Source organism: Lipophrys pholis, assembly GCF_963383615.2.
Source record: "Lipophrys pholis genome assembly, chromosome: 4".
Lineage (NCBI taxonomy): Eukaryota > Metazoa > Chordata > Actinopteri > Blenniiformes > Blenniidae > Lipophrys > Lipophrys pholis.
In genome coordinates this window covers 12305969-12324207 of record NC_137637.1, presented here as the reverse complement: position 1 = coordinate 12324207, position 18239 = coordinate 12305969, and the positions used below count along the sequence as shown (strand labels likewise).

At 39.5% G+C, this 18239-nt stretch overlaps 1 protein-coding gene across 2 annotated transcripts in view; it reads left to right on the top strand.

Annotated features, from left to right (window-relative positions):
• Window positions 1-17316, top strand: part of mitfa (melanocyte inducing transcription factor a) — a 29474-nt gene extending 12158 nt beyond the window's left edge. The window contains exons 1-9 of one of the 2 annotated variants that reach the window (XM_080461251.1): window positions 7780-8044; window positions 8495-8710; window positions 8806-8901; window positions 8996-9104; window positions 9362-9445; window positions 9621-9677; window positions 9786-9861; window positions 10037-10184; window positions 15735-17316. In XM_080461251.1, the coding sequence (XP_080317377.1) occupies window positions 8012-8044; window positions 8495-8710; window positions 8806-8901; window positions 8996-9104; window positions 9362-9445; window positions 9621-9677; window positions 9786-9861; window positions 10037-10184; window positions 15735-16133 (1218 nt within the window). In that variant the 5' untranslated portion in view covers window positions 7780-8011 and the 3' untranslated portion in view covers window positions 16134-17316. Of the gene's footprint in view, window positions 1-7779; window positions 8045-8494; window positions 8711-8805; window positions 8902-8995; window positions 9105-9361; window positions 9446-9620; window positions 9678-9785; window positions 9862-10036; window positions 10185-15734 lie in introns of those variants that run through there. The other variant, XM_080461252.1, reaches the window with a different exon arrangement.
• Window positions 17317-18239: the final 923 nt, after the last annotated feature.

The window sequence follows — 18239 nt, the reverse complement described above, 5'->3', positions numbered from 1 at the left end:
GCAGGATTACAAAAAATGCAAAAACAATGTGTTTTCTTTAAATGTTACATGAATGGAGCATCTATTTACTTACTTCTTTTTAAATTATATCTAATTTGGATTATTCTTCTTGTAAGTCTTTTTATGGGTTTTTCTGTGTGAACGAAATGCCAAATTTATAAATTATTATCAAAGACAAGAAATTATTGCATTTACAGTAACTTCTTGATTCATATATATTTGGTTCAATTTATTACTTTAATCATCAAGGCAGTAAAGTAACACAACTGAAAGATCTCTGTAAAAGTGCATTTCATAATCCACAGAAAGCAAATCCCATTTTGGAATATTTTATTCATATATTGATTTTAAAACTTCCGTCAAAGGTAAAAAAGAAAAAGGAGCACCATATCCAACAACAGTGCCAAACTCCTTCAATGGAGCATAAAGCGTAAAAGTGCAAACAGCAGCTCAGCTGTTAATGCTGCAGAAGAACATTGTGAAGTCTACTAGAATGTGCTAATGTGACTAAAGCTGCAGCTATTTAAAATCCCGTTAAATAGCTTTTCCTTTTACATTGGTTTGTATGTGGACATTGTTTCTGCCAAAGAATATAAAGAGTTTGTTGAGTCTTCCAACACAAATAGTGAGATGTGGTCACTTTTTCCAACTGAAAGCAAATAAATCTTATGCATTTGTTATGAAATGCAATTTTTTTTCTCAGAACAATTACTTCACCTGAGTCTTCGTTTTATTTCCCCCCATCCAGTATAGCCCCATAACCCATTTCTTACAAACTAGAAAAAACATCCAGACACTTTCTGACAGTTTGATGGATGTGAAGTGTCTTCAAAGGGGGGCATCCAAGTTTAAAATGTGACTGTGTGAGGAAAAATAGATGTAATAAAAACTAAGAATGTCTCTTAAGGAGATAAATACAGAAAATATCTGAATTCTGCTCCCGGCTTTATATTTATGAGCCATGTAATTGAGAATGAATGCTCATTGAGAACTAACATTGGATTTTTCAAAGCAGTCAAAACTTTAAGTGTAAAAAAGAAGTCAAACTAAACATATTCTTTGATTTTTAAAATTAATTGAGCCTGTCAACTTAAACCTGGTAGTTGTATTGAGGATTGATCATATCATTGATTATAATCCTTTTTTGAACCATTCTGCCTTTTTAAATCATGGAAAAACCTTGTAATTATACTACACCTTACTGTAGGATATACTGCATGTAGAATAGAATAGAATAGAATAGAATAGGGGTGTCAAACAAATTTCAGTTCAGGGGTCACAAACAGCCCAATTCCATCTTGAATTGGCCAGACCAGTAAAATAGTGCCACTAACCTTTAAATTTAAACTTTAAAGTTTTTTTCTGTTATGGCACAGAGTGTATGTGATGAAAATGTTTATATTTTTGCAAAAACCAAACAATTAATATCAAAAATGGCTCCAATCTTGACCTAAAGCCAATTTTAATGAAATGTTCTGGTGCAAAACACAGTGAAATGTCCAAAAAACCTCTCCTATAGGTGTTGAATGATGCTTGTTTCGACAAACTGGGGTCTCAGTGTTGTGTTTTGTCTGCGCCTCTTAGGAATTTTCCTTTAAAAAAAATCAATGTTTCTTTGAATGCTTCATAATTTGCTTGTTGGTTTGGCCGGATCGGAGCCTCTTGTGGGCCTTATGTGTGACGCCCCTGCTATATCAAGTGGTAGATGGAATACGTTTTTTTTAGATACTCAAAAAAAAAGATAAGAAAAGATACCATCTCATGACTGTATGTGGACAGAGGCTCATAGTTCATGCTAAATATCCCTAAAACTAAAGCATGCCGGAGCACAGTACCTTGAAACACCCAGGACTGAACTAACTGATGGTTGAATGATAAATGTATTGATAATATTTTAAGATGAATTGGTTCATTTTGGGAAACTATTCCAAGCCACTTGTCTAAATGTCAATATCAGCAATGGTTAGCTGCTCTGCAACACTGATGCTTCACATTGTGACAGTTAATATTCCACCTCTATGTTGGAAGCTGCACAGTGTGGAGTTTGCATGTTCTCCCTGTCTCTGTGGGTCTTTTTAAATCCAGGTACTTGATTTTCTACTGCAGTCTGACAATCGCATTGGAAAGCTCTTAATTGAGAGGTGTTAATGTGAATGTGTGTGATTGTCTGTCTCTCTGGGATGGACTGGTAACCTGTCCTGCAATGGATTGGATGGAAGCAGTATGGATGGATTATTGTAATTCATGTCTTTAACAGCTCATTTGGCTTATCTGATAAGTCGCCCAGGGCAGAAAACCAGCCAGGTCTGCCACTGCTTCCATCCCACAGATTGTAAATGGTAACTTTTCATCCACCAGGCCAAGCTACGCACTGTCCTCTGTTTCATCATCACATCAGTTATCCTGCTTTCCACACGGGTGATTTGTTGTCAGCTGCTTCCACCAGGAAGAAGGGTGAGGAATTGTCTTGCACACTCCCACTTTATTAAAGTCAAGAAACCGAAACTGTCAGTTGCAACTGCACCGGAACAAAATGGCGACGAGCCACTGACTTCCAGCCTCTTCCGCAGCTCTTCTGATAGCTCTATATAAGGTTACTGTTAGGCACAGGGAAAGAACATGGTTTGGGTTACAATAAGCGACTTTCATCGCATGTAGGCTTACTTTGCTCAACTTGCTTCCACATGGTCTCCATCATTAATCTCCTTGGGGGAAAGTCCTGAGATGATCCATCCAGACAACCTCAACCTGCCACCTCGAGCAGTTTCTAAAGGTCATCACGTGACGGGGTTCGACATGAAGAACAGCACATTTTGGTAGTATTGTAATGTCATTTTTGTTTTGGGAGATAGTTTCAGGTCTTACCAAGGAGAAGCTTGTCTCGCTACATTCCGTCAGACAGTGACTGTTTAGCATTTTCCTCTATCCAAATGCCCCCAAGTGTGGCTGGTTGGCAAGGCAATGAGAAACAGTGGAGTGTGGAGTGTAGCTGGACGGGAGGCATGAATGGATCTGTTTCTTTTCGGGGGTCAAAGAGTGACGACTATCTCTCGAAATGTTATTGGTCCTCAAGGCACAAGTCTCAAACACGGACCCATGTGCTTTTCTTGAGAAGGTAATAAACCTCAGACTCACAAAGAGTCTATGAATAAAGTAAGAGCTCAGCTTGCTGTAGGGATCGATGAAATACCTCCCTTGTTAATAGTTCTCTCACAAACCAAAGGTTTGGCTGAAGGAAAGGCCAGACTGCAAAGGGGAGACAAAGAAACGCTCTACTATGTCTTAACAAAGACCGCTTTCTTCGTTTTATCGTACGAAGCTCCTTCCACCCGGGGGCTCTTCCCCTGTGTTTGTCTTCACCTCTCAGTCTCTTAGCCAATTTCCACTTATCCAACAAAGGCTCAATGCTCTGACTTCTTGCAGTGTTACACGAGATGCAGCGACAGGCGTCTGCATTTGTTAGCAGCACGGATGATAACGCATTATGACACGTGAGGATCCTGGTCAGCCACTTATTTGCTATATTCTGGGTAAAGAGTGCCATTCACTGCCATGGAAGAGTTAGGAAGAGTTAGAATTTTAACTCTTGCTTGTTCACATGTTCACGTTTGTAAAGCAGATCGTATCATCTTTAACAGTGACAAAATGAAAATGGCAATAGTGTAAATAATCAATTCCTCAATTACCCTTGGAGAGGACCATAATAATAGTGCTTTTGGATGAGTGGTTTGGTACTCAGCAGCGCCGTGACAGTATACTTGATGGTTGAATTGAATAGTCTGAATTGGAAAAGAATTTAGTGTGACATTGATGTTATCACTCTGTGGAGTATCAATTACCGCCTGAAAAGCTGCAGTTATTGTGTTGGTAAAGCATGAAGTTTATTCAGTTGTGCTGTGAAACGTGTAACAAGAGATAATGAAAATGTCCCAAGTAGCCTTTCTAAGCTGGCTTACAGGTGTCTGTGAAGATTGGTGTACTATGTTGTACTTTAACCTTTAAATATTAGGAAACAACTTTAAAATATCAAGGGAATGTAAGGAAACAAGTTTTAACGTTATTGCTAAGACATCAGTGTGTTTCGGGGTAGCTCTGTTTCATTTGAGGCACCACTCGTCTCAGCCTGTTAAGTTTTGTTGAACCATGCGGTTTGTTCAGGGAGACAATCCAGCATGTAGCCGGCATGGATCAGTTGTCAGAGTGGGTCGTCTTCCAGTCTCAAAGTTGCCAGTACAACCCCTCATCTAACTTTGTGTGTATATGTGTGTGTGTGTGTTTGTGTGAAACTGCACTTGAGCAGCACACTGAACCCCAAATTGCTCCCAGTGGTGTGTGAGCACCTTGCAAAGCAGCTGTCACCATTGGTGTAAATGGGTTCATGTGATTGATAGTGTCGAGTGCAATGAAACTGCTCAAGCGGCGAGATGCGTTCGTTCACCATTCCCCCCCCCCCCCCCCCCCCCCCCCCCCACCGCACACAAAAATAGCATTATGTATGTTACATAACATCAAGTTCAATGTGGTTCAATTCGTGAAGCGTATATAACTGAGAGGCTGAGGTTTGCTTTTGTAAAGAACGGCACAAACTGTATGTGCAAAAATACGTGGGAGGAATTTATGCTAGTTAATGAATATACAGCACTTTACCACTTTTTTGAAAAAGGATGAATACAAGTATGAGTACTAACTTTTAGCTACCGATACCGAGTACAGATACGAGTACTTATTAAATGCCAAAAAGCCTAATTCATATTTCATACACAAATGAAATGCGAAGGCATTTCATTATACAATTCTTTGATACTTTGATGCTTAGGATGTAGCATGTAGCATGTAGCACGGCTCGGAGTTACGTGCTGAATGTTAAACTAATGAGCGTCATCGGGCTAACTGGTGGTACAAATGTTATCGGTGATTAAGTAACTGGACAAACTAGCTTTCGCCCCTGCTATTGATATTTTGGCAGATCATAGTTTACAGTCTACCCTGGTTGACATTCTAATTAATTTGAAAGAATCTCCAAACCGCTCCATGCTCATGCTCGCTTTTCTACCTGGAGGCGACGTAGGAGCTGATGCATGACATCCTTTAATATTGGCCGGGTTGTATCAGGGAACTTTTTCTGAGTACAAGTACTGTGTGCCATATCGGACCCGATACCCGATACTGGTATCGGTGCATCCCTACTTAAAATATTTCCATTTTTAATGATTATATTTGTTTGTAACTCATTTGTAAAGGAAGTACTACAAATCAGCTTTCAGCAGAGATGCTGTTGTTGTCAAGGTCAGAGGAATTTCTTTAGCAGGCCCTCCACAACTTTCATTCCAACACATATGAGATATTTTTTGTTAGAACTCTTCTTAATTCAATTCAATTCAATTCAATTCAACTTTATTTATATAGCACCATATACATATAGTAATTTCTAGGTGCTTCTTATTGGTCTTCTTTAATCTGCAATTTTGAGTTTATGACCAATCATCTCTCATTTAGCACTTTCCTTTTTTTTTTGTTGAGTTATTTGTTGTAATATGTTTGATAATGTCAAACAGAGATTATGCTATTTCCAGCAGATTGCACTTGTTTACCTTCTTAAAGATCACCTATTTTGGGTTGATTTTCTATGATTGGACGTACACATTTCAGTGACATGGAGTACTAGATGGACAATATATTATGGTAGTTTTATTTGGTGGATATTAAAAATTAGCACAAGAAACCCTACATTGGAGTTCTATTGGACCTACAGGAACATAAAAAAGGCAGGAAATGCAAGATGACTGATTTGCGTTTTACACAGAATCATTCGTTATTGCTCATTACTCCAAGGGTTGTATTTTTGTCATAAAATGAACATAGTAATAATTTTGTAGGGAAAGCAAGCTTTCAAACAAGGTACAATGTGCATATAGGGAAAAATATGTAAACCTTTGGAATACTGGGGTAGCAAAAATACAATACAAGACTTCCCCGATTGGGAGGGCCTCGGTGTGTAGCGTACTTTTTACCCTGTATTAGCTCTTAGCTGGTCTCGGGTCCATCAACCAGTGACAGATTAGAAAGCTTTTCTGTGCATTAAACTATAACATTTTGACATAAATGAAAGGAATTGGAATCATGAAGCATGGTTCGTACAGAGAACCAAATTTATACTTTTCATTCCTCTATTGCCTAATACTTGATATAAGATTGCAGGTTCGATTCCCCATCTTTCCTTGCTCACATGTCAAAGTGTCCTTGAGCAAGACTATGAACCCAAAATTGCTCCCATTGGATGGACATTGTGCCTTACATGTGGCAGCCATATCCATCGGTATAAAGAGTTTCCTTCTAGGATTAATAAAGTAGTTCAGTTCAGTTCAGTTCAGTTCAGTTCAATTCAATTCAATTCAATTCCTAAATTTCTTGTCCAAAATTGAATGATTGACTTTTTCCCTCTATTTATTCCCCTGATTGTGATTATACAACACATAAAATAACAAGTTAAAAGCCTTTGATTTGATAAAAACTGACCTTTTTGTAATAAATTACATATGTGGCACAACAAGTGCCACAGTACAAACCATTGTTTTTAGAATCCAGTGTTTGAACAGAAATGGACACTTTTTCACATGAATATTGATGACAATTGTAAAAAATGGCGCTGAAGGACATTTATGCCGAATGAATACTGGCAATTGAGAATTTACGACACTTCTTTCCTTTTAAAAGTACAACGCAGGCTGTTGTGTTTCCATCACATCAGAGGATAACACTTTCATTACCACTTGTCTGACTTAACTTCAGTCTTTTTGTAAAAGATAACGATGAGCCCAATGGGGACTCGCTGTTTGTCAAGTTTCACAATGTGACTGCGTAAAGAGATTTATGTCTCCGGAGCATGAGCACCACCATTTGCATGCTTGATCTTCTCTGCCTTAGTGACCATTCAGTGATCAGTTGTCTTGTTCGCCTGCGTGTCCTATAACTCATCTTTAACGCTGGACAACTAATGCCGTTTTCTCTTGTTGAAGAGATATGTTTGCTCAGTTACCCACTCAGGACTCCCCCTTTTCTCTGTCATTTCACATTTTCCACTTGCTTGTGAAAGGGACCATATGATTTGACAGGTCATGATCCCAGCTATTTCCACAAGCGCTACATTTCCACCAAACATCTCCAGCCACAACATTTTTTCAGAGTCAAACATCACCCCCCTTGGGCCCCTTGCAGCGTATTATTGGTGGTGTTTGGCGCCATGACCAACCAATTCACAAAATTAAGCCCTAATAAAAAGCCTTTGGAAGAGATCAACTTGCCTTTTGCGTGGCTCTCTTATATAACCCAATGCTTTCGAGTATAAAGAGAGCTGACCTCGGCAGGACAGAACCATATCTGAACAGACACATTTAGCACCTCCCCATCAAACCCGAAAATTACAATTCAAAAGTTCAGTTCACCTTCTTTACCCTGTAACTCTGAAGACACAACATTTAATGGTCAAACATAATTAACCTATCCAAATCCTAAAAAAATGGCTGGGTTCAGTAAACACGGCATACATTTTGCTTTTCATATGGTGAGTTTGTAGGGAAACAATGGTGTCACTTGTCCCTCTGGAGCTCAGAACAAATAATGTTTTATACTGGACGAGCAGAACTAAAGATTAAATGTTAGTTGGCCTTAAGCAAGCTCCAGTTCGCAGACTACTGGCCAAACTGTAGAAAGACTCCATTGTGCGGAAGAGGCAGTGACGTCAAAAGAGCTCTATAAAGACATAAATTCATAGTTAATCTGGATCAACACAGCAGTGGGAGGATGAGTCCTGGTGTCCTCCTCCATTTTTAACTTGCATGACTAATGAGCCTTAAGGCCCGGTTAAATTCAGTCCGACGAGCATCTGCTCTCAGATTTGTGCAAGCTAGCCTCCTGCCCACACCGACGTCTAACAACACAAAGGGATTACTTTCCGTATGTGCATTTATTTTTGTCAATTAACCCTCAACAAACACAATATTTTTTATTCAGAATGCTGGAGATGCTTGAATACAGCCACTATCAGGTGAGATGAGTTGATGTTTTTTTTTTTTTTCCTTGGATCAAACTTCCATTCCATTTTGTATTTATGCTGAACTATTAATGTGTCCAACAGATTTCATGCTTATGAATGGAGAAGGGATAAAACAATGCTGCTGTTTTCAATTCTCCTTGAACACAATCCTCGAAAACTTTACTTGATACTAAATCAAAGAGTCGGAAGCCGAAATACACTTCTTCAATGAAGTGTAGTATTGGAAAATACAAAGAAATCTATCATTCAGATGGAAAAACTTTTAAGATGTACTTGGTAATGTGATGAAGTAGAGAGGGTTCATTCAGCTGCAAAACACAAACAGAGCTTGACTTCTCCGGCCTACTTTGCAAGAAACTTTCTTCCCATTCTAGTTTTTGTTTGATCAATGCTGTTATTAGTCAGAATACGATCAATACAGTTTCTGTGTGTCTCACCAAGGTGCAGTCCCACCTGGAGAATCCCACCAAGTACCACATCCAGCAGGCACAGAGGCAGCAGGTGAGGCAGTATCTGTCCACCACCCTAGGTGGTAAAGCGGGCAGCCAGCAGTGCCCCAGCCAGCCCCCTGAGCACAGCATGCCACCTGGGCCGGGCAGCAGCGCGCCCAACAGTCCCATGGCCCTGCTCACGCTGGGCTCCAACTGCGAGAAAGAGGTAGGCCTCACCTGCCTCCTCCCAACCCCAGACATCTGGATCTCACACCGCCGCCACGACAGTCTGTGAATAATGTCTGGTTTTGTGTTGCACAGATGGATGATGTCATCGACGATATTATTAGCTTGGAGTCGAGTTACAGCGACGACGTTCTGGGACTGATGGACCCGGGGCTCCAAATGAACAACCCGGTAAGTCATCCACATGTTCTGCTGTGCATATTACCTTTAACCCACCTCTCCTTCTGACATCTGTCGTATAATTGAACTGTCTTAAACACTGCAGCTGCCTGTTTCTGGGAATTTACTGGACGTGTACAGCAACCAGGGGCTTTCACTCCCAGGCCTCGGCATCAATGGCTCCTGTTCATCCAACATCAAAAGGGAATTCACAGGTAAATGGCACAATCTGATCGGATTTAGAGACGCACACCCTGAGAAATGTTTTGTACATATTCCTGATCATTTTTTCCACAATTCTGCAGTAAAGTTAATAGAAATATGAATAGTGTCCGATACCAACTTGAATTAAAAAAAAAAGATGTATTCCTGTAGGTATTTAGGATATTTGTGGCCAAATGTCAATATTGCGTGCAATTTGGAAGTGCACAGGAAACTATTAAGTCGACTATTTGCCAAATAATTACTCCAGCTCCTGGCATGAAGCAAGTACTGGACAAGCCTGGATCCTGTGGCCAGTATGAAAGCTATCAAAGGCCAGAGGGCTTTCCAGTAGGTAAGCAAAGACGAACAAAGTTCCCGATGTTTTCCTAAATCTGTATGTCAAGTATTTTGTGAATGGCTAAATCGCACACAATATGAATCGACGGAGAAGCTCATACCTGATTTTAAATGTGCTAATAACCCCAAAAAAACAATGTCAGATATTCACATTTTGCTGTTTGCTCCAGAAGCTGAGGTACGAGCTCTGGCTAAAGAAAGACAGAAGAAGGACAACCACAACTTAAGTGAGTCCAATGAAATATTGAAAGTCTGTACCTTTTATATCCAGTGATCGAAGCTTTCACTCTGGTTAAACTTTGTCATGTATTCATTCTGCATTGGTTTCATTTCAGTTGAAAGGAGACGACGGTTCAACATAAACGATCGTATCAAAGAGCTGGGAACGTTAATACCCAAGTCAAATGATCCGTAAGTATTTGAGTCTTAACTGTTGAGTGATGAGTATCGTTTTCGTGCTTTCAGAGTTTGGTTAAAGTGTCAAAGGCCTCCTTGGCTCGGAGCGGAGCCGTAGAGAATCCTGTGCAGTTTTGGTCAGATGGTCAGCTGACTCTCACTGTAGACCTTTGTCTCCTGTATACCCCAGAGACATGCGCTGGAATAAGGGCACCATTCTGAAGGCCTCCGTGGACTATATCAGGAAGCTGCAGAGGGAGCAGCAGAGAGCCAAAGAGCTGGAGTGCAGACAGAGGAAGCTGGAGCACGCAAACCGCCATCTGATGCTCCGTATACAGGTGCACCACCCTCAGTTTTTATCAAACGTTAAAGTCACAGTAGAGGTGAAACAAGAAATGCATTCCACTCCTAAATGACAATAGTAATGTTTGTAAATTAGCGGTCTGCACCAGGGAGAGGCTTATTTTACCTCAGTTAAAAAAAGAGTGGAAAATAACTAATTATTTTATATTTTATTGTTTGTTGTTCTTTGGTTGTGTGCCATCTAGTAAGAAATGAGTTCTATATGAAAATATTCTGGTACATACTATCTGTGACCACTAGATGTCACTGTATGGCAATAGAATGTTGCTATAGTACCACTACAAAACCTCCAATACTGCTGTACTTTACCAACAGAGCAGGAGAAATGTTACCAAAAAGAAAAAGCTGCACAGCACACATTAAATTACAAATGATCGCGTTTGCAGCAGAAAATGGAGAGAAACTTTTGAGCGACTGGAGAAAAGACAAGACACTATTACTTTGAAGAAAAGGCTAACTGTGGGCCAAAACTAGTCCACAGATGGTTCTTGAATAGCTGCTGCCGATGGGGGTTTATAGATGGTGCAGTTGTATCTGGACATGGAAATATTTATGTATCTTTTGCACCTGTGCAATGTTTTCCCCTGGTCATGACAGTTTTGTTTTGACAGAAACAACGTATAGTATGGGAAATACAGTAATTATTTTTTCACAGCTTGTATCTTTAGACCAGACATCATTGTGATTGTGATGGAGTTGACTTAAAAGTGAATCATGTATGGCAGTTATAGACTATTTCTAATCACTGACCAAGGAATAAAAAAGCAAAATTATTCCAATTAGAGAACTGAGTATTGGTCCCACTGTACTTTCACAATAACGTCTTATAATTTGAAAAAAAAGTCTGGATTTTAATATCATGAATTCATGGGATGAGACAGAGCAGTGCAACAAGATAGGCAAGATAGGGAATTGCTAAGGGTCCTGGGGCCTCATTTATAAAACATTGATTAGGATTCCTACTAGAAATGTTCATCCGCCCAAAAGTTGAAAATGGCGTGCGCCCAAAAGAATTCAGATCGGTGAAACCGCCGTGCGTATACAGATCTGCACACACTTTCCTTTAATAGATCCCAGTCTACCTGGAAGGTTGCACAGTTCATATCCCGCCCTCAACACCCCCACTTTCTACCATAAATGGCCAATGCAAAGTGCCTCGTCAATATTTTCGCGTCTCAATCAGCCTGTTGATCGCCGGCATTTGATGGTAAATCCTGGAAGAAAAGACAAAGAAAAGGAATTTTACAGAGAAAGAAATAGTTTTGGAGGAGGTGAAGGTCAGGAAAATGATCTAATGTGGTGTCACAGTCGTGGCTTCACTAATAAAAGAAAAAAACAAGTGATCGGCAGCACGTCATCACCGCTGTAAATAGTGTGAGAGTCACTGAGAGATTAGTGACTGCAGTAGACGGGCATTGCATAGATGGCCTCGTAATCCCCCTCTTTCCTGATCGGTCACTTTAAACTTCACTTGTTCCCGCTCAGAACCAATCACAGGTACAGTAGGGCAGGTAATCACAGTGGGAGAAAAAAGAAAGGAAAAAACATTTTTATGGGGCTATGGTGGCTGAGCAAGTAAGTCTTACACAGTTGTCCCTCAGATTTCTTTTGATTTTATGCTGGGACCAATGTATGGAGCTAGGCTTTTTTATTAAAAATTTTTTTACTGTGCCAGTTAAACTGATGTCTGGGTAACGCCTAATTTCCTTAATCTGAGTTGATTGCAGAAACTTTTTTTTTTTCAAGTAATATTAAAACTCTATTCATTAATTCTATTGATAGTCTGTCATTAATTATATTTCTACTAAACTTGCAATTATAACAGCAATAAAAATATTTAAAAATATTTCTATTAATTTATTCATATAACATTTGCATATGTAAATGTAGAATGTATGCAGCAATGTGGAACTATTGGACCGCAGGATTATCATATGGGCGCGCAGAAAGTGGTCTAACTGTGCACCATTCTAGTGCCAAAACCTTTTGGCACTAGAATGACTCCATGAAGGAGACATATTTGTTGGAGACCACAGCAGACTGATATAGTTCAGTTTTATCTGTTCATTAAATGTATGAATTAAATAGTTGAACATTGACTTGTAAAAACGTTCAGCACACTTTGTGTTTTATCCTTGGTCACTCGAGAGGTGGAGGCCGAGGGTGATGAGGAGGTTTTCGTCTCCACCACTGGTACACTCCGCAACGGTGCGTCCAGGGCGCATGGTGGTGCAGCGCATCCACAATGCAGCTTTAAACACGGTTGCCAACGCGCTATTTATATGCTTACTCTGAAATTAGATTGTTACACACCTTGTTAGAATTGATCATCAGTTCTATCCACCGCTCTGTATCATTTGAAGATGAAGGTTTGACATATGAACATCGTGATGCCGATTCAGCTCGGCTGTTTACGATTACGTGGATCTATAAGTCTGATATTTGAAGACATTAAATGTATGAGAAGAATCTGGCTTCAATTGTCCACCCAACCAGTTTCCCCGTCTCCAAAATGTGCGTGTGCAAGGTTCAAAGTTTGCGTACTGGTACGCACATTCTCCTGCAAAGTTTATTATTTTCGATCACAAAGTTTGAGTAGGAAGTGGCGTACGTATCTTTCAGGACCCGTTTTGTGCCTAAGCAACCCTTATAAATGTGGCCCCTGAGCTGGAAAGGCCCCCCCAGTGAATCCTGATGTTGGTCCATATCAATAATAACATTAGAAACTATCTTGATCTGGATCACAGGTCTGAAACGTTTTTGACCAAAACACCAAATAAAATTTATTTGGAGTCACAAATCATATTTATCCTTTAAACACAGCTGGCAAAGCTATGTATGTATGTATGTATGTATGTATGTATGTATGTATGTATGTATGTATGTATGTATGTATGTATGTATGTATGTATGTATGCACATATAGTTTTTTTAAAAACTTAATTAAAAAAATGTATAATAATCATAATAATAATAATTAAGCATTAGAAAGATACTTTATTTACAATTAAAAAAAAAAAAAAAGCTGTCTTATTTTTAGTTTTTTGTTAATTTCTCTCCAATGACCAAACATAATAAAATCCAATTAGTCCATCCATATTGAAATAAACTCTTCATTTATATTAAAAAAAACACTTTACTTTAGCTCTTTACCCATGAGCCCCTGGGCCCCATGAATGTCTAAGAAACCTTGAGGGGGGCTCATCCTTCAACAAACAACTCTTTGTATAAGAGAGTAATTTAACTGACATATTGTTTTATTGCTGTGAAACAGTCACACGTTACAACGATAAGATATCTCCATTACTAATGTTTAATTCAACAAGTTTAAGGCTGCAGGTTTCATAAGCCGCAGAGCGGGAGGTTACGGTACGGCAAAGCGCACCCGGGCCCAAATCTGTCGCGCGGTCCCAGCACAGAAAGTACGGTAAAAATTTAAAGATGACTCGGAGATAACGTCCAGCGAAGAACACGGAAGCGGCCAGCGGCCGTCCGAGTCGTTCTCTGTGACTCAGGCTAAACTTTCTCATTGTGAACAGCAGCGTCCAGCTGCTCTTGAATCTCCTCTTCCTGTTACTGAGAGGAGCGTCTGTATCTCGATAAAAGACCGTCATGTTGTGTCGCACGACGATGTTTCAATAAACCCGTTAACAAAACAACCAGTGAGCGCATGTAAACAACCATGGAGGGATTACGGTTGATGAAATAGTTAAATATTGTGGGCAAGTCAAGAGTAGCGATCGTCACTACCAATCAGCAGACGGCTACGTTGTCGCTCCTCCTTTCTTTCCGTATCATCCACAACCTTTTCAGTGGAGCCACGTGAAAACCCGCCCCGCCCTGTGACGCCCCGGCACTGGAAAGAGTGGTGGAACCGCGGCTATAGTGAACCCTGACGATAACGTCAACAAGTAGAAATAACAGATTGAAATAATACGTTGAAACATAATTCTTGCAATTACTGAAAGAAATCCTGACATACGTATATTCTATAAAGATATATGACAGCTTCAGTTTGCATCAATGAAAGATGATTAGTTCCTTCCTGCCATTTGTTTTACTGTTAAGCGCTGTACTGTCACAATCTTAAAGGAACACACCTCGCCTCAGGTAGAACTGTGTCAATGTTAGCCTACAGACAACAACTTAAATAAAGCACCTGGAAAATACCACCGACACTCGTGACATTTGATAGGAAACACAGATAGACTCAAAAGTGAATTTCAGAATTTTGCCCTTTTGCAAGTTTATAGTGTAAGGGCCCTGTTTTTACAAAAGATGATATTTAATGGTGCCAGGAGGCAAGATTTCCCCATCTTAAATCCAGGGGTCAACAATTTGTTAATCTAAGGGGCCACATAAAAAACTAGGGGCATTAAAAGATGAATTAAACTCAATCTTCCTAATTTCTTTTTTTTTTTTATATAATTCTGTATTTTAAAAAAAAAGAAACTTATTATTAACTGGTTTTGAGATATACATTGTTCCCCAAGTTATAAATCCAGCAAATAAACACTTTATTGTCCCCGCCTTAAAAAAAAAAAACACACACACACACACACACACACACACACACACACACACACACACACACACACACACACACACACACACACACACACACACACACACACACACACACACACACACACACACACACAAAAACCCTAATCTATTCCTGCAACAGTTGTTTTTTCTTTACCATGAACCAACATTTTAGCTGCATCGCCATCTCAATTAAGCGAAGCTCCACCTACAAACCTGATTTATTCGCAGTGAATTAAAACAAGTCTGCCTAAAATATAAAAGCAGATGTGCTCTGGATAGCGTGAACACAGCTGTTGCAATACGGATCGTGAACTTATTGGTAAAATAGCAAAGTTTTAGGTCTGTTTAAACGACATTGTTTCTCGTGAAAACACAGTTTCCACGTTTCCACAGCAACATTTTGAAAAGGCTGTCTGTTTACACAGAGATAGCAAAATCACTGAAAATATTGCAGTGAGCAGGCCAGACCACTAGTGGGTGCTGGTGCTGTTGTTTTTGTAATGAAACTACCCACACATGCTTGCAGAGAACAATATGCTAAAAACAATGGTGAGTTCATAGACATTCGTATGGAGAGACAGAGACGTTAGATTTAGTTATAAAACCACCAAGTCCAAGGGGGATATGGACTGAGAGTCATGAGACTCACAAAGGAAAACATTGTTGTTATTCTCCATCCACTCAACCATGTGCAGAAGAACTATTGGCCAGTAGCAGCAGTTCAGAAAAGTTGTGTCAAGTTCATGGCGACACAGAGACTGAGCCAGAGCATTTTTGAAAAAAGTAACAACACGGTAGGAGCATTATTAAAGTTCCATCTTGGGAGGCGTTTTCAAATAATTTGATTTTTAGTGGCACTGAGTTCCAGGTTTGTGTCGTGTAAACAAGGCTTTATATACAGGAGAGACCATTTAAGATAACGTGGTGTGATTGTCATTTCTAATTTGTGCATTTTATAACTTTGTGTCTTGATCCAGGAACTGGAGATCCAGGCTCGTGCTCACGGTCTCACAGTGGTGTCCTCCTCGTCTGTGTGCACGTCCGAGCTGATGGCCCGAGCCATCAAACAGGAGCCCGTCCTGGGCGACTGCCCCACAGATCTCTACCAGCACGGCTCTGGTCCTGACATGTCCCCTCCGACCACACTGGACCTCAACAACGGCACCATCACCTTCGACCAGATGCCTTCGGACAGCGGGGTCGCCGGCCCCTACGGAAACTCCCGGACCTGTAAAATGAAGGAGCTGGTGCGGGAAAACTCGCTCCGGCCGCTGTCCCCGAGCGACCCCCTGCTGTCCTCCATGTCCCCGGACGCCTCCACCAACAGCCATCACAGTTCCAGCTCCAGTATGGAGGAGAAGGACCACAGCTGTTAGCCCAGTGCCAAGAGCCACAATGACTCTTTTCACCCTTCAATGAGCCGCCTGCATGAAAGATTCCAGTGCGACTCAAAGGATGAAGGAAACCAGAAATTATTTTTTATCTCATGTGCATACATTTCGACATTTTATCGCTGAACTCTATTCAGGTTTTGCTTGTAACTGTGATCCAGGATCTTCAGGTCTGCTGTCATCAAATCTCAATTTTTTAATTTTATTCTTTTTTTCAAATTTCTCCTTGTGTATTGATTTGTCCTTGACAAAAGCATATATGTAAAAATTCAGTCATAAAACGAGCAAAAATTTCTAAATTTCATTTTATAATGTAATCGCTATTTTGAATTCTAGTGATTAGTTCTGAAGTCATCAAAGTCCTGTTATTTATTTCATTATATTTCACTCTTAGCACTATTATTAAAATCAAGAAAAAGGAAAAAAAAGTTTATTGTTATTCTTATTAAGTATTTTATTATCATCCTTATTTATTTATTTAGCATATTTAATTGTACATCAACAGATGACGGATTCTTTGCTTTCTTAAAAAAAACAAAAAAAAACAGATATTTTAGACTTCATCTGATCTTGATTATGATGAATGTAAAATACAAATGAATTAATAAGAAATGTGCTTTATACTGTTCATATCAGTGATTTCCCTGTCGATTTTTTTTTTCGACATTGTAATAGTGTTTCTACAGAGATGTTTGGAGAAAACTGAGCTGAGGTAACGTGGACACTGGAGGTGAAGATGTGTTATGCAGAGATGTTTTTCGGTGTATACAATGGCCCAAGCACATCTACTTTGCTCTTTGTTTATAATCTTTTTCATCCCATTTGAACAATGTACCTCCATGCATTTCAAATATTTTGCAACATTGTCAAACACCTTTCAAAAAGTCGATTGAGTTTACTATTCTTTCTGTATTCTTTGTTTTAAAAATGTATTTCAACCTGTTATCACAATGGAAAATGACATAATGGTCCAATTATGAGAGACTTTTTTTCTTGGGGAAAGGTCTGGAAAAGTAGGTTCATCTTACATTTGAAACAATATGATAAATAATTATAACCCAATAACTATAATTTTGTATTTGTACAGAAAGTAGTTTTTGCAAATAAAAATGACGGCTTCATATGTGGACAGTCAGGCTTTCATAACATTAAAAAAGAAAACCCTGTCAGTTTGAGATCACTTACTGTAAAACAACATTTGAGCTTTCTAATCGGTTTCTGTCAAAAATCACTGTCCTCATCTGAGTGTGCAGGGTCTCAGGGTGTTAAGGATAACGTTACGCTGCCCTACAGCGTGTCATTTCAGTCGCCACAATGCAGAAAGTCAGCCACACAAATGCATGAGTTGCAGCACAGATGCTAAAACTCACAGGACAATTAGAAAATACACAACTCAAATATAAAACTACAACGCAAATCCAAACGTTTAAAGAATATTACAAAATTCGTCCTGGTTGTGTAGGACATGGTTTGTAGATGTTGTAGATTATATGTTTTACTCAGATTCTTGAAATGACATAACATATACACGACTCATGATGCCCCAGGCTGTCGTGCTCAAGGTCTATTTATCCAGCTCGGAACCTGTTTACACAACATTTCAAACGAAAGATTTGCGGAAAAAAAACAACTGCCTTGTATATTATTCAAATAAGTTACCATTTTCTTTAGTTTTCCTTAGTGTTATTTGTTTTGTTAAGGCGTGGGACTTTTTAGCATAAACCAGCACATTCTATAGTGAATTTAGGTGTGGCCATTACAGCTCAAGTTACAAAATCTGACACTTGAGTGTAAGCCCTGAAACTTCAGAGATCGGCATTACAGGTTAGTCCAGTAGTTTGGTGTCTTGTGCAACAATAAAAAAAAAAAAAAAAACTGCATCTCAACATGCTGTCATTCAACCTACAGAACTTCAAGCAAGGTGACGACCTAGATTAGTTCAGGAAATCAAGAAGAAAGAGCAGTTTTGCAATAACTCTCCTTAAAATCGAGTGCCAGGTTAAGCTGACTTCACAGATTTTCAAAAAGTTCCACCTTGGGAGCTGTTTTTTCAAAAAGTTACATTCTCGGTGGCTCTAAGCACTGTTGTCA